The sequence below is a fragment of the Pecten maximus genome, chromosome 3 (assembly GCF_902652985.1).
Source record: "Pecten maximus chromosome 3, xPecMax1.1, whole genome shotgun sequence".
In the NCBI taxonomy this organism is placed as follows: Eukaryota; Metazoa; Mollusca; class Bivalvia; order Pectinida; family Pectinidae; genus Pecten; species Pecten maximus.
This window is the reverse complement of record NC_047017.1, coordinates 17,826,702-17,841,460: the sequence shown is the minus strand read 5'-3', so window position 1 is coordinate 17,841,460 and position 14,759 is coordinate 17,826,702. Positions and strand designations below refer to the sequence as shown.

Sequence of the window (14,759 nt, the reverse complement as noted above, 5' to 3'; positions counted from 1 at the left end):
TTAGATACTTACTTACATATTCTCGTCACCTGGATTAACACACAAGCGTTTTATTTAAATCTCCCTTTTGTACCTGGTCGAAATGTGTACTATAAACACTTAGACATACTCTATATTATGCGGTGAACTGTTTGGATTTAATTTTAAGATATTTAAGTGTATATGCATTGTATATCATGCATACAATTTTCTGATTACTCTACATTTGAAAGCTTTTGTAGCTCCTAGCTTATGGTTGTAAACGAGGCATCACTGTACCATGGTATACTTTAACGAGACTAATTATTTATTTTATTTATTTATTTTATTTATTTATTTTCTATATAATTATCACATGTGTTCCTTTAACGAACAACGCCTGTGCCGGGAACCAATCCGATTATGTCATGTTCCTTAGGAAAATAATATAGATATCTATATACTAATGCCTGGTGTGTTGAAATGTTTGATGATAGGTAAAGGATACTGTAATTCTCCAACAGGTAAACGGTAGTAGTTAATATACGGGTACACGGTAGTTGTCAATGTACAGATACACGGTAGTTGTCAATATACAGATACACGGTAGTTGTTAATATACACATGCACGGTAGTTGTCAATATACAGATACACGGTAGTTGTCAATATACAGGAACACGGTAGTTGTCAATATACAGGAACACGGTATTTGTGAATGTAAAGATACACGATAGTTGTTAATATACAGATACACGGTAGTTGTCAATGTACAGATACACGGTAGTTGTCAATATACAGATACACGGTAGTTGTCAATGTACAGGTACACGGTAGTTGTCAATGTACAGATACACGGTAGTTGTTAATATACAGATACACGGTAGTTGTTAATATACAGATACACGGTAGTTGTCAATATACAGATACACGGTAGTTGTCAATATACAGATACACGGTAGTTGTCAATGTACAGATACACGGTAGTTGTCAATATACAGATACACGGTAGTTGTCAATGTACAGGTACACGGTAGTTGTCAATGTACAGATATACGGTAGTTGTTAATATACAGATACACCGTAGTTGTTAATATACAGATACACGGTAGTTGTCAATATACAGATACACGGTAGTTGTCAATATACAGATACACGGTAGTTGTCAATGTACAGATACACGGTAGTTGTCAATGTACAGATACATGGTAGATGTTAATGTAAAGATACACGGTAGTTGTTAACATACAGATATAGGGTAGTTGTCAATGTACATATTAACGGTAGTTGTTAATATACAGATACACGGTAGTTGTTAATATACAGGAACACGGTAGTTGTCAATATACAGATACACGGTATTTGCTAATGTAAAGATTCACAGTAGATGTTAATATACAGATATAGGGTAGTTGTCAATATACAGGAACACGGTAGTTGTCAATATACAGATACATGGTAGATGTTAATGTAAAGATACACGGTAGTTGTTAATATACAGGAACACGGTAGTTGTTAATATACAGATATAGGGTAGTTGTTAACATACAGATATAGGGTAGTTGTCAATGTACATATTAACGGTAGTTGTTAATATACAGATACAAGGTAGTTGTTAATATACAGGAACACGGTAGTTGTCAATATACAGGAACACGGTAGTTGTCAATATACAGATACACGGTAGTTGTTAATATACAGGAACACGGTAGTTGTTAATATACAGGAATACGGTAGTTGTCAATATACAGATACACGGTAGTTGTTAATATACAGGAACACGGTAGTTGTTAATATACAGGAACACGGTAGTTGTCAATGTAAAGATACACGGTAGTTGTCAATGTACAGATACACGGTAGTTGTCAATGTACAGATACACGGTAGTTGTCAATGTTAAGATTCACGGTAGTTGTCAATGTACAGATACACGATAGTTGTCAATGTACAGATACACGTTAGTTGTCAATGTAAAGATACACGGTAGTTGTCAATGTACAGATACACGGTAGTTGTCAATGTTAAGATACACGGTAGTTGTCAATGTACAGATACACGGTAGTTGTCAATGTAAAGATACACGGTAGTTGTCAATGTAAAGATACACGGTAGTTGTTAATATAAAGATACACGGTAGTTGTCAATGTAAAGATACACGGTAGTTGTTGATATACAGATACACGGTAGTTGTTAACATACACGGTAGTTGTCAATATACATATACACGGTAGTATACAGTTGTTGACTGGGGTCGAGGGCAACAGATTATTTGTTGGACCCGAAGGCAAACTGTTGCCAGAGGCCGAAGGCCGAGGGCAACAGTTTGTGTGAGGGTCCAACAAATCATTTGTTGCCCGAAAACCCAATCGATAACTGTTTTGTTATAACCCATTGACGTCACGAATTGTTGGTGTGACGTCACTCCGGTCCAACAGCACGTTTTAACAGTTGATTTTAACAGTTCTTTGGACCGCTCGACGGAACAGTTCATTTATTGGCATTTGTGTCAAAAGAGTTTCTATAGAAACTATTTTATAGGGGTATAACAATTGTCAATGTACAGATACACGGTAGTTGTTGACATATAAGATACACGGTAGTTGTCAATTAAGATACAGGTAGTTGTAATGTACATATTAACGGTAGTTGTTAATATACAGATACAAGGTAGTTGTTAATATACAGGAACACGGTAGTTGTCAATATACAGGAACACGGTAGTTGTCAATATACAGATACACGGTAGTTGTTAATGTACAGATACACGGTAGTTGTTAATTAAAGATACACGTAGTTGTCAATTACAGATACACGGTAGTTGTAAATGTACAGGATACCGGTAGTTGTCAATGTACATATACACTATAGTTGTCAAGTACAGTACACGGGAGTTTGTTAATATACAGCATACAACGGTAGTTGTTTAAAAACAGAGCAACGTAGTTGTTTAAATCAGATACACGGTAGTTGTTAATGTAAAGGTACACGATAGTTGTCAATGTAAAGATACACGGTAGTTGTCAAGTTACAGATACCCGGTAGTTGTCATGTAAAGATACCCGGTAGTTTGGCAATGTAAAGATACGGTAGTTGTCAATGTAAAGATACACGTAGCCTGCAATTGTACAGAGTACACGTTAGTTGTCAATGTACAGATACACGGTAGTTGTCAATGTTAAGATTCACGGTAGTTGTCAATGTACAGATACACGGTAAGGTGTCAATGTAACATATACACGGTCAGTGTCAATGTAACGATACACGGTAGTTGTCAATGTACAGATACACGGTAGTTGTCAATGTTAAGATACACGGTAGTTGTCAATGTACAGATACACGGTAGTTGTCAATGTAAAGATACACAGTAGTTGCTAATATAAAGATACACGGTAGTTGTCAATGTAAAGATACACGGTAGTTGTTGATATACAGATACACGGTAGTTGTTAACATACACGGTAGTTGTCAATATACATATACACGGTAGTATACAGTTGTTGACTGGGGTCGAGGGCAACAGATTATTTGTTGGACCCGAAGGCAAACTGTTGCCAGAGGCCGAAGGCCGAGGGCAACAGTTTGTGTGAGGGTCCAACAAATCATTTGTTGCCCGAAAACCCAATCGATAACTGTTTTGTTATAACCCATTGACGTCACGAATTGTTGGTGTGACGTCACTCCGGTCCAACAGCACGTTTTAACAGTTGATTTTAACAGTTCTTTGGACCGCTCGACGGAACAGTTCATTTATTGGCATTTGTGTCAAAAGAGTTTCTATAGAAACTATTTTATAGGGGTATAACAATTGTCAATGTACAGATACACGGTAGTTGTTGACATACACGGTAGTTGTCAATATACATATACATGGTAGTTGTTGATATTCGTGTACAAGGTAGTTGACAATATACAGATACACGGTAGTTATTAATGTACAGAAACACGGTAGTTATTAATGTAAAGATACACGGTAGTTGTTAATATACAGATACACGGTAGTTATCAATGTACAGATACACGGTAGTTGTTAATGTAAAGATACACGATAGTTGTCAATGTAAAGATACACGGTAGTTGTCAATGTACAGATACACGGTAGTTGTCAATGTACAGATACACGGTAGTTGTCAATGTTAAGATTCACGGTAGTTGTCAATGTACAGATACACGGTAGTTGTCAATGTACAGATACACGTTAGTTGTCAATGTAAAGATACACGGTAGTTGTCAATGTACAGATACACGGTAGTTGTCAATGTACAGATACACGGTAGTTGTCAATGTACAGATACACGGTAGTTGTCAATGTAAAGATACACGGTAGTTGTCAATGTAAAGATACACGGTAGTTGTCAATGTACAGATACACGGTAGTTGTCAATGTTAAGATACACGGTAGTTGTCAATGTACAGATACACGGTAGTTGTCAATGTAAAGATACACGGTAGTTGTCAATGTAAAGATACACGGTAGTTGTTAATATAAAGATACACGGTAGTTGTCAATGTAAAGATACACGGTAGTTGTTGATATACAGATACACGGTAGTTGTTAACATACACGGTAGTTGTCAATATACATATACACGGTAGTATACAGTTGTTGACTGGGGTCGAGGGCAACAGATTATTTGTTGGACCCGAAGGCAAACTGTTGCCAGAGGCCGAAGGCCGAGGGCAACAGTTTGTGTGAGGGTCCAACAAATCATTTGTTGCCCGAAAACCCAATCGATAACTGTTTTGTTATAACCCATTGACGTCACGAATTGTTGGTGTGACGTCACTCCCGTTCAACAGCACGTTTTAACAGTTGATTTTAACAGTTCTTTGGACCGCTCGACGGAACAGTTCATTTATTGGCATTTTTGTCAAAAGAGTTTCTATAGAAACTATTTTATAGGTGTATAACAATTGTCAATGTACAGATACACGGTAGTTGTTGACATACACGGTAGTTGTCAATATACATATACATGGTAGTTGTTGATATTCGTGTACAAGGTAGTTGACAATATACAGATACACGGTAGTTATTAATGTACAGAAACACGGTAGTTATTAATGTAAAGATACACGGTAGTTGTTAATATACAGATACACGGTAGTTATCAATGTACAGATGCACGGTAGTTGTCAATGTACAGATACACATTAGTTGTCAATGTACATATACACGGTAGTTATCAATATACCTATACACAGTAGTTGTCAATATACAGATACACGGTAGTTATCAATATACCTATACACAGTAGTTGTCAATGTACAGATACACGGTAGTTATCAATATACCTATACACAGTAGTTGTCAATGTACAGATACACGGTAGTTGTCAATATACAGATACATGGTAGTTGTTACCATACACGGTAGTTGTCAATGTACATATACACAGTAGTTGTCAATTTACAGATACATGGTAGTTGTCAATATACATGCACACGGTAGTTGCCGTTGTATGGGTACACGGTAGTTGACAATACACAGGTACACGGTAGTTGACAATATACAGGTACACATTAGTTGACAATATACAGGTACACAGTAGTTGACAATATACAGGTACACAGTAGTTGACAATATACAGGTACACGGTAGATGACAATATACAGGTACACGGTAGATGACAATATACAGGTATATGGCAGTGGTTAATATAAGGGTATACGATAATTGTCAATATACAGCTACACGGAGGTTGTCGTCGTGCAGGTATGTGCATGTTAATGGTCAACATTCAGGTGATTTTTGTTAACATAGATACACGACATTGTCAATATACTGTACGGGGATATGATAACGGCGATATACGAGTATATATATGAGAACGTCATGCAAGTATGAAGTTAATTTACATGTATGTGTAAATAATGTCAATACACATTATACAGTCAAGCAGGTGTAATGTCTGTATATAGCATTTAACATGCTAGTATATAGCCACATCAATGAAAAACTTTGTTTACATATTTCACATCACAGACATTGTGATACATGTTACAAGTGTTTATTCGTGTCTACAAGTGCAAAACGATTCAGAAATAACGATCTGTCATCAGCATTGTAAATAATATGTATTCGTTATGAATAATTATTCTACAAGTTGTTCGTTCTCAGAGAATTTTTTTACCATTAATGTTATGTTTGATTGATATAGCGTTTTCGCTAGTATTATAGACATTCGTTAGGAACACGTGTGTCACGTATCCAATACTGCAGTTAGGGATACGAAACACAAAAGTGTTTCAGATAAAATAATATATAAAAATGAGAGAAATAACAACATAAGGATGTCATAATGAATGTCGTTACACAACACATGCAGAACAATTATAAAACAACAATAGCACCCACTTTACAAAATCTATTGTGATTACCTGACTTATCCACGCCAAATCCTGTCATTTGTTATCACGATACACTACGTCCTCTCATATCTTAATATTTCAATTTCTACCCAAGTTGGACTCGATGAAACTACCAAACTTAATCTGTTTCATTTGCTCATGAATTTGACCAGATTAACACTGATCAGTGCGTATGAATACATGGTTAAAATCCTTCCGCGGAACTATTTCACTTTTTCTACATTGTTGTTATAAACATGGATTAATTATTAAAATTATCAAATTGATAATGTGATCTTGTATTTTATGAAGGACCAAATATGCTAGATACTTTTTTTTAATCCTAAAATTGCGGACTATTTTACTCCTCGGGCTTTTCCGCATTTAAGACTTGCACAAGCACAAGATATTAATATCTAGACCGACTTTTTTATTCGAAAAAAAAAACAATTGAAATATAAGGATTGAATCTTCGCAGTTCATTAAATTTGTCTCAAGAGCAACTCAATTCATGACCCCATGAAATCGACCAAATCAAGATTCAATCCTTAAATAATCACCTATCCTACATATTTAACTACACCTGTCACAACTTTACCTAACTATCAACCACGCGCACATTCTGTCATTTGTTATCAGAAATTACTACACCGCTACGCACTCTACATCCTCAATTACACCACTCATACCATCGCCCACGATTTACCAAACTTTCAACAACGCCCACACAATCGTCCCCAACTTCAAATTTCCAAACCCCTCTCACACCTAATACCGCATACAATTAACCCAAGCACCAACCACACCAATCTAACACATCATCATCCAGCCCACATCTTCAATCATACCACTCATACCATCGCACATAGCTTACCAAACTGCCGACAACGCCCACACACCATCCTTAACTGAAAATCCTCAAACCCTCCTCTAACAACAACCACCGCCCGCATCTTACCAAAACACCAACCACGCCCACATTACACCATCACCCACTCCACATCCTCAATCACACCACCGCTCGCAACTTAAAGTATCGACCACACCCTCATTACACCATCACCAATCCCACATCCTTAACCACACCTATCACACCACCGCCCGCAACTTACCAAAGCGCCGAACAAACCCATATTACACCCTCACCCACCCCACGTCTTTAACCACACCTATCACACCACCGCCCGCAACTTACCAAAGCGCCGAACAAACCCATATTACACCATCACCCACCCCACGTCCTCAACAACACCTATCACACCACCGCTTGCAGCTTCCAAAGTACCAACCAGTCCCACTCTCTAATGTTTATGCTCCATCCCCGTCATGTATGTCGTTATAACCCGTATGCTCTGTCCCAGGTGTTTCAGTCCTCTGCCACTACCTGAGTACAGTTGATTTCTTTGGTCATATCCGGTATTGGTACTGTCTTAGCCCCTCCAGCCGTGATGCGGTAAATCCTAGAATTTGCATAATGAAATTAATTGTTTTATAGCATTGAGCTCGGAACCATCTCCGCTTCAAGCAATACCAAAAAAAAAAAAAAAATAAAAATTCCATCCGATTATCATATCCACTATCGATCGATGCAAGTGCAGTTATTTTAACTTAAAATAAAAGCACATTATATTAAGAGACGTTAAAATTATGGTAAATTCGTAGTCAAGATTTTAAAATCCTTGCAAGAAAATGCAGAAACGACCACAGAACTATTTAGAGATAGGAATTCAAAGAAATTTCGAAACAGCAGCAGTTAAAGAAACGACATATTGGATAAGTGACCAATGTTGGTTCGTTTATGTTGATGAGAAAAATAATGTTGGCAGATTCTTCAGTATCAAATGTGAACAAAACATTTATGAACATTATAATTTTGTCGTGTGCAAACACTAAAAATAAAGTGACAAAGAACGAAGTCTAAAATCAATAGAACCGCCAAACTGATATAGCAACAACCTGAAAGCTTTGAGAAGCAGTAGATATGCGAATGCTATGAAACATGTTCTTCCGGTTGGTAGTTTCGGGGACTACACTGAGTAACCTTCGGAGTGTAAAAGAAAAAGACCTGTCGAGTTTGTTACAATTTCGTATACATAACATTTAAATGTGAATTGCTCTGCACTGGTCATTTTCTGATGTAGTCAACGAAACGCCATGTTTAAATCCTACACTGGTTATGATATAAAAGTCACACGCATGAATCGTGACCCGGTTCTTTTGATCTAAACCCGTGAATCTTTGAGTACGATAGCTGTAGATAAAGTAAACTGTCAGAGGGAGACAAGAGAATATCAGAGATCAACATGCTAACGAGTCTAACTATATCAAATCTAATGGAGAGTATCATCAAGGAATTTTTTTTTTAAAGTCATATTGATATACATCAACCAACTGCTAGTATATATAACTACATCTTAGTGCAATGGGGGCCCACAGCGCTACGGAAAGTCATTGATAATCGATACGGGATTTCCATTTAAGATGATCAATCCAAACATCATAATCCTGATGTTATAACTGTGCTTACTGTAACTTTCAAATCGAAATCATACTATCTATCACCAGGATTGTTAAGACCAAGAACAGAATTAATATCTTGTCGAGAGCAAACGTGATCAGTAAATGTCACATTACCAGACCGATGTGTAACTAGAGGAATCATCAGGGTAGAAATAATGGTTCGTCATGTTTTGGGACAAAAATATATAGAGAACGTTTTTTACTTTCAAAACATAGCAACATTGATATTCAATTAATCCTGGGTATTTGCCAGGTCTAAACTGAATGGATAGAACAATTTGTTGAAATTAATCTGAACAAATACATTAAGTTATTTCTGAAAGTGGATAAAATCATATTTACTTTCGTTCAAAATTATTACCATTGATTGGTACTGCAGAATAAACCTGCAGCATCACAATATAAAAAAGAACCTTAATACACTTACAATAACATAATTATTGCTAGGAATGAAAGACCGGCAAATACGAGGAAGACGAACCCCCGTAAGGTGTCAACTGTTGCCATGTAGATGGCCGACGCTCCGGCATTACTTCCCAGGCTTGTTGCTATCTCCACCACAGCTATTCCCACTTGAAAAGGGCACCTGTAATGGTAAGTAATATGAAACCGACGTTGACAAAGGATTTGTCAGTGATACCATGGCCCATATAAGTTGATACCTATGTGATGAATGAGATGAGCTTTAATTTATACGGGTATATAATATAAATAGGAATGATTTACATACACACTGCTTCATATGATGAGATATAGGTTAGATATTTTGAAAACAAAACGATTGGCAGGATGTTTAAATTAGTTAAGTTCTCTTACACGTAAAAATCGATGAACAATTATAATCATTTACACTTTTTTAAAACATACCCTGTTGGTGAGCAGGCGTCAGTTTGGACATGATTGCTCTAACAATGGGAAGAATTAATGTGCTGAGACAACCTATGACAGGAACTGAAATATAGAGATGTCAACTGTCAGTCTCGGAGCTTTGAGATTAGATACATATAGTTATGCCTGAACTCTTGACAGCCTATTCCTATTACAGGAACTGAAATATAAAGATGTCCAATGTCAGTCTCGGAGCTTTGAGATGAGATACATATAGTTATGCCTGGAATGTTGGCAAGCTATGTCAGGGACTGAAATATAGAGATGTCAACTGTCAGTCTCGGAGCTTTGAGATTAGATACATATAGTTATGCCTGAACTCTTGACAGCCTATTCCTATTACAGGAACTGAAATATAAAGATGTCCAATGTCAGTCTCGGAGCTTTGAGATGAGATACATATAGTTATGCCTGGAATGTTGACAAGCTATGTCAGGGACTGAAATATAGAGATGTCAACTGTCAGTCTCTGAACTTTGAGATAGATATATGCCTGGAATGCTGACAACATACCCAATAACAGAAGCTGAAATATAGAGATGTAGTATAACCACATTCAATCTCGATTTTTTGAGGGGGGGGGGGGGGGATGAAGATACGTAGAACCACGAAAAAGGGCGGTTTCATGGAATATTTGGGGTGGTATCTACCTATCAATAGGGTCTGTATCCTGGAATATCGAGAAGAGATAGTTACTAGAAATATTGGCAATATGGTAGATAAGTGTAATACAATGGCCAATCGTACATTATTCAGAAATAGTTTAAATCTGACTCGACTTTAGGATATATATATAAATACACGACAAGGTTGGATCCAAAGCTGATAACTTATCTCTGTAAATGACATGACTCTCTCTATTTAGTATTTTGTAACTGCTGTAAAGACATTCATAACATAAACTTCGGGAAATACAATCATGACTTTAGTTACATTCCGTTATAAAACATTCATATTCGTATATCAGTCTACGGTTTCTTTTGTCTTTTTTGATGGGCGACAATTAAACCTGGAAACATGCATCATAGCTACTTGAACTACATGGACGATATTAAAAATTAAATCCATACAGTCATTTAACCCATTTTAGGTGACACAAAATCAAAAACAAAAGAAAGAAAAAAAGAAGAAAAAAATTAAAACTGATATTTCAAATATCCTAAGTGATTTGTAAGCCCAAAGTTTATTAAAGACACCAAAGTCGTTTGCATTACTCATGCTTACCTGCAAATAGCGTGGCATCATCAACGGCAAATGCCTCCACAATGCTGGAGGCCATGCCAGAAATACCGCCGAGAATGGCGATAACTTCGTCAACGAAAAATATCTGGAGGACTTTCATGATGGTTACGCCAACTACCATCTTGGATGCTAATGAAATTGTCGAGAAATATCCCTCATTTATTGGAGACCAGCAAAATGGCACATTCTACTGAAAAAGCACCTCAACGGGTGATTTGCCTAATATTGAAAGCGATGCAACCATGAACAATGTTATAGTGAGGACATATTTGTATCTTTTAGGTGATGGTTTAAAGTAGAAAGCAAATGATGCACTGATGTGTTCACATACTGTATGATGCGATGAGTCCATGTCAGAAGGAAGGGAATTCGGCAGCAACAACGCAACTACCAAAACGGAAGTGACCGCTGCAGCACATGCGCATAAATTTGAATAGAAGAAACCGATTCTCTCAATCATGTACCCAGAAGCAATGTCTGATACTGCTCCGCTTACCCCGATAAGAGCTTCAAGAAGAGCTATAAGTAAAGTTCGTTGCTTTCCAGAATCTGTTATATCGGAAATATAGGCAAATCCAATAGACAGTGCACCAAATAAACCACCTCCTATACTGTAAAGTGTACCGCTGATTAAGAAGTAGTAAACGTTGATCTCGAAATAAATTATTGCACTTGAAAGACAGAAAGCTGCTAAACAAAACGATATGTTGATCATCAGAATTTTGTTCCTTCCGAATCGATCACTAAGGGTACCCATGATGGCTAAGGTGATGAGGGCAGGGCCGGTTTCTGACACCGAGGCATATATATCTAGTTGTGATGCTGCTTTCTGAACCTCCGTTTTCTCGCGGTATTTCTCGGTCGACTTGTTCATATTGCAAGTTGAAACATTTTCCATGTTAGGGTCGGTTGTGTTTGGGAACATGTAAGTCTCCAGGTAATAGTCTGAATACTGACTTGTGATCATTGACGTCAGAGATAGACCAAAAACAAGAGTTATTATCATTACACCAATGAAGCAGTGTGACCACCTCAGATTAACAGGTGTTTCCATGCCGACCCTTATTTCACTCCTGATTTATACCTGCAAGAAAAACGTAAGCTAATAACTAAATAACTTTGATTCTTTTGAAGAAAAACACCGTTTATAATACTTTAAAGTCTAGATGGAATTGGTACTAATAAGTCGGCCAATGTTAGTGCTATGTATGGGGAGTGGTTTTGTATGAGCCATTTAAACATATCGAATAATTGAAAAAAATAAAATAAAGAAATAAAGCTGCCGCGGAATATGATTATAAAAAAGGGTCACTTCTATAGGTATTAAGTTTGATACTCTGGTTCACCACTCAAGTTAAATTACTCCTCGTGGTAAACATTTCTAGGGAGAGTATTCACGATTTAAAATGTTTTATCAAATAAAGTGAATATCAAATAAGTCACGATACCTTAACTGTGTTTCGGTCGTATTTTAACTCTTGTACTTTGAAATAATTATGATCGCATACGTATGTATGCGTAAGTATTCTATGCAAATCAGTTTCGCGGTGATTTTTTGGTTCAGAATTACTGGCCACTTTCTAGGAAAATCCATATGAACAAGATAATGAATAATAAATATTTACACATTTAAAAAAAATCTAAACATGTATCTTGTCCAAACATACGTCTTGTAAAGTTACTGTCCATATTAGCAATATTATGACGTAAAGATAGAAGAAAGAAATAGACTAACCCAATAAAATAAATGAAAATAATTACCTTATTATACAGTTAAAAGTTAATTAAATATTTTCACTGCAGCGATGAGTAGTGAAAATATAAGATTTTGCAGTGAAAATATGTTTTGCAGTGAAAATATAAGTTTTCCGTTTTTGACCAATCAGAGCGGACCTTTGTATTCACCTCGTTGAAACTTGCCGATTTTTCCAAATGAAGCGGAGATAGATAAATTGGTTATTTTGCTGTATTTTTGAAATTTTCAGACAAGTTTTTGACAAAATACTCACTTGACGTTAGCTATTCATGCACAGATTCTCCTATAACAGCAGAAAACGCTTAAATATTGCGTTTATCAGTCCTTTCAAAATGGCGCCGTCAAGTTGACGTGGAGTAACGTCACAAAGAAATGACGTCATTGCTGATTCTCGCACTTTTTGACGCTATTAATTTTTCTGTTTTTAATTTTGTTTTGAAGTTTATGAAATGCAATAAAAAGAAAATTGAATCGTTTCCCGTTAAATATAACATATATTTCACTCGTATGACAGAATATTTCGATATATATCGATATTCTGTCATACTCGTGAAATATGTTAAAATGTATATTAAACGGGAAAAAAAATCAATATCCTCTATGTATTTCATTGATGGATAAATAAATAAATAAATAAATATTTTACTTCAGTGTCACATATTTTACATGTTATTACATTTTGTACAAACATCTAAAAATACCCAGCCTTAAATGTCAACGTACCAAACTTTCAAATATTCATTGTGAATATTATTAACCGCATGATCACCAGATAATAATGATAATCATAACAATAAAAAGAAATAAGATAAAATTAGATTTAAAAAAAAATAAATAAAAAAATATGGAACTATCAACCGCTATTATTTCTCTATAACTAAAGAAAGTCACTTTAAGGTGATGGCATTTCGAGCAAAAATTTACTTTTTACGTAAACACTTCTCTGTAAGGACTTCAATAAAATCAGACTTACCTGTAAGATGATCGATCTGCTTCATTTGTGCTTCGGAATATGTACATTAGTAATCAAGTGGTACAACAGACCGCCGAACAAAGCTAGCACAACATGTGCAAGAACAACCAGTTATATTTCCTTAAAGAACTTTACAAGAATATAGAACTGGATGCATTATCTACCTGTAGGCGGTAGATTTGTGAAGCTGAAGCATACATGCTGATAGGAATTCTTGTTCATCAGTGTCTTTGTTGGTGGTTGAAGAAGTCATATATGAATGTATTGGTGACTCTAACATTTATTCAAGCTTTATGTATGATATATCACTATTTACTCGTTCAGTATAATGTCAATGTCAGACAGTTATCAAGGTTATCTTGGTCAAACATTACTGATCTGAGTGACCACAGCACTGCCCAACCTATGTAAAATATGATTAATTGAATATTTCAGAAAAAAATCTATCAATAAATGTATTACATTATCGGAACGCTGTAAAACGTTATACAAAAGATAATAGTACTACGGATTCTTTGGCTAGATCATGATGGACCCTGGTGTTTGGAAGATGTGGAGGTCAGTTTCGATAGGCTGGACTTTACCACTCGAGTCTTTATCTATTGTCTGATATGTAGCAGACCGGTAGTGTCCAGTTATGTCATGTTCATCCGAGTCATATATCAAAACTGCATTGTTCTAGTGTAAATAGGATATACAACTAGACGTAAATTGTAAAAGTGACACTAAATCTCGATATTGAAAAAGTCTACTTCATGAATTGTCATCATTTATTTAACCACCGAGGTATGTTTATAAGAACTCATTATAAGATTTCAATCAAGCTAATGAAGCCAAGAAGGGCATTGAATGCAACAACAGCTAAAACAGCGTTTTATTGCATTGTTTGAAATTAAGTTATGAACAAATTTTCTCCTTTTACGTGGGTAGTATATCATGCCCTATACAACAACATTGAATACCGACACTAAAATAATACCATAATTTGAAACAATGCCAAAAAAAGCACGGAAAACAAAAGACCAGGCGTTCCGCTGGAGTAAGCGTTTTCTGTTTCATTTTGCAGACCTTCTAAT

General features: G+C 36.0%; 1 protein-coding gene across 1 annotated transcript; it reads right to left on the bottom strand.

The window, feature by feature from the left end:
• Positions 1-6,857: 6,857 nt before the first annotated feature.
• Positions 6,858-13,985, bottom strand: LOC117322628 (solute carrier family 46 member 3-like). The gene is made up of 6 exons (XM_033877567.1): positions 13,684-13,985; positions 11,157-12,038; positions 10,937-11,075; positions 10,226-10,238; positions 9,252-9,410; positions 6,858-7,764 (listed from the first exon to the last, which is right to left on the bottom strand). Exons 2-6 carry the CDS (start codon positions 12,006-12,008, stop codon positions 7,671-7,673), a joined length of 1,257 nt encoding a protein of 418 aa, XP_033733458.1. The 5' UTR covers positions 12,009-12,038; positions 13,684-13,985; the 3' UTR covers positions 6,858-7,670.
• Between the last annotated feature and the right edge of the window lie 774 nt (positions 13,986-14,759).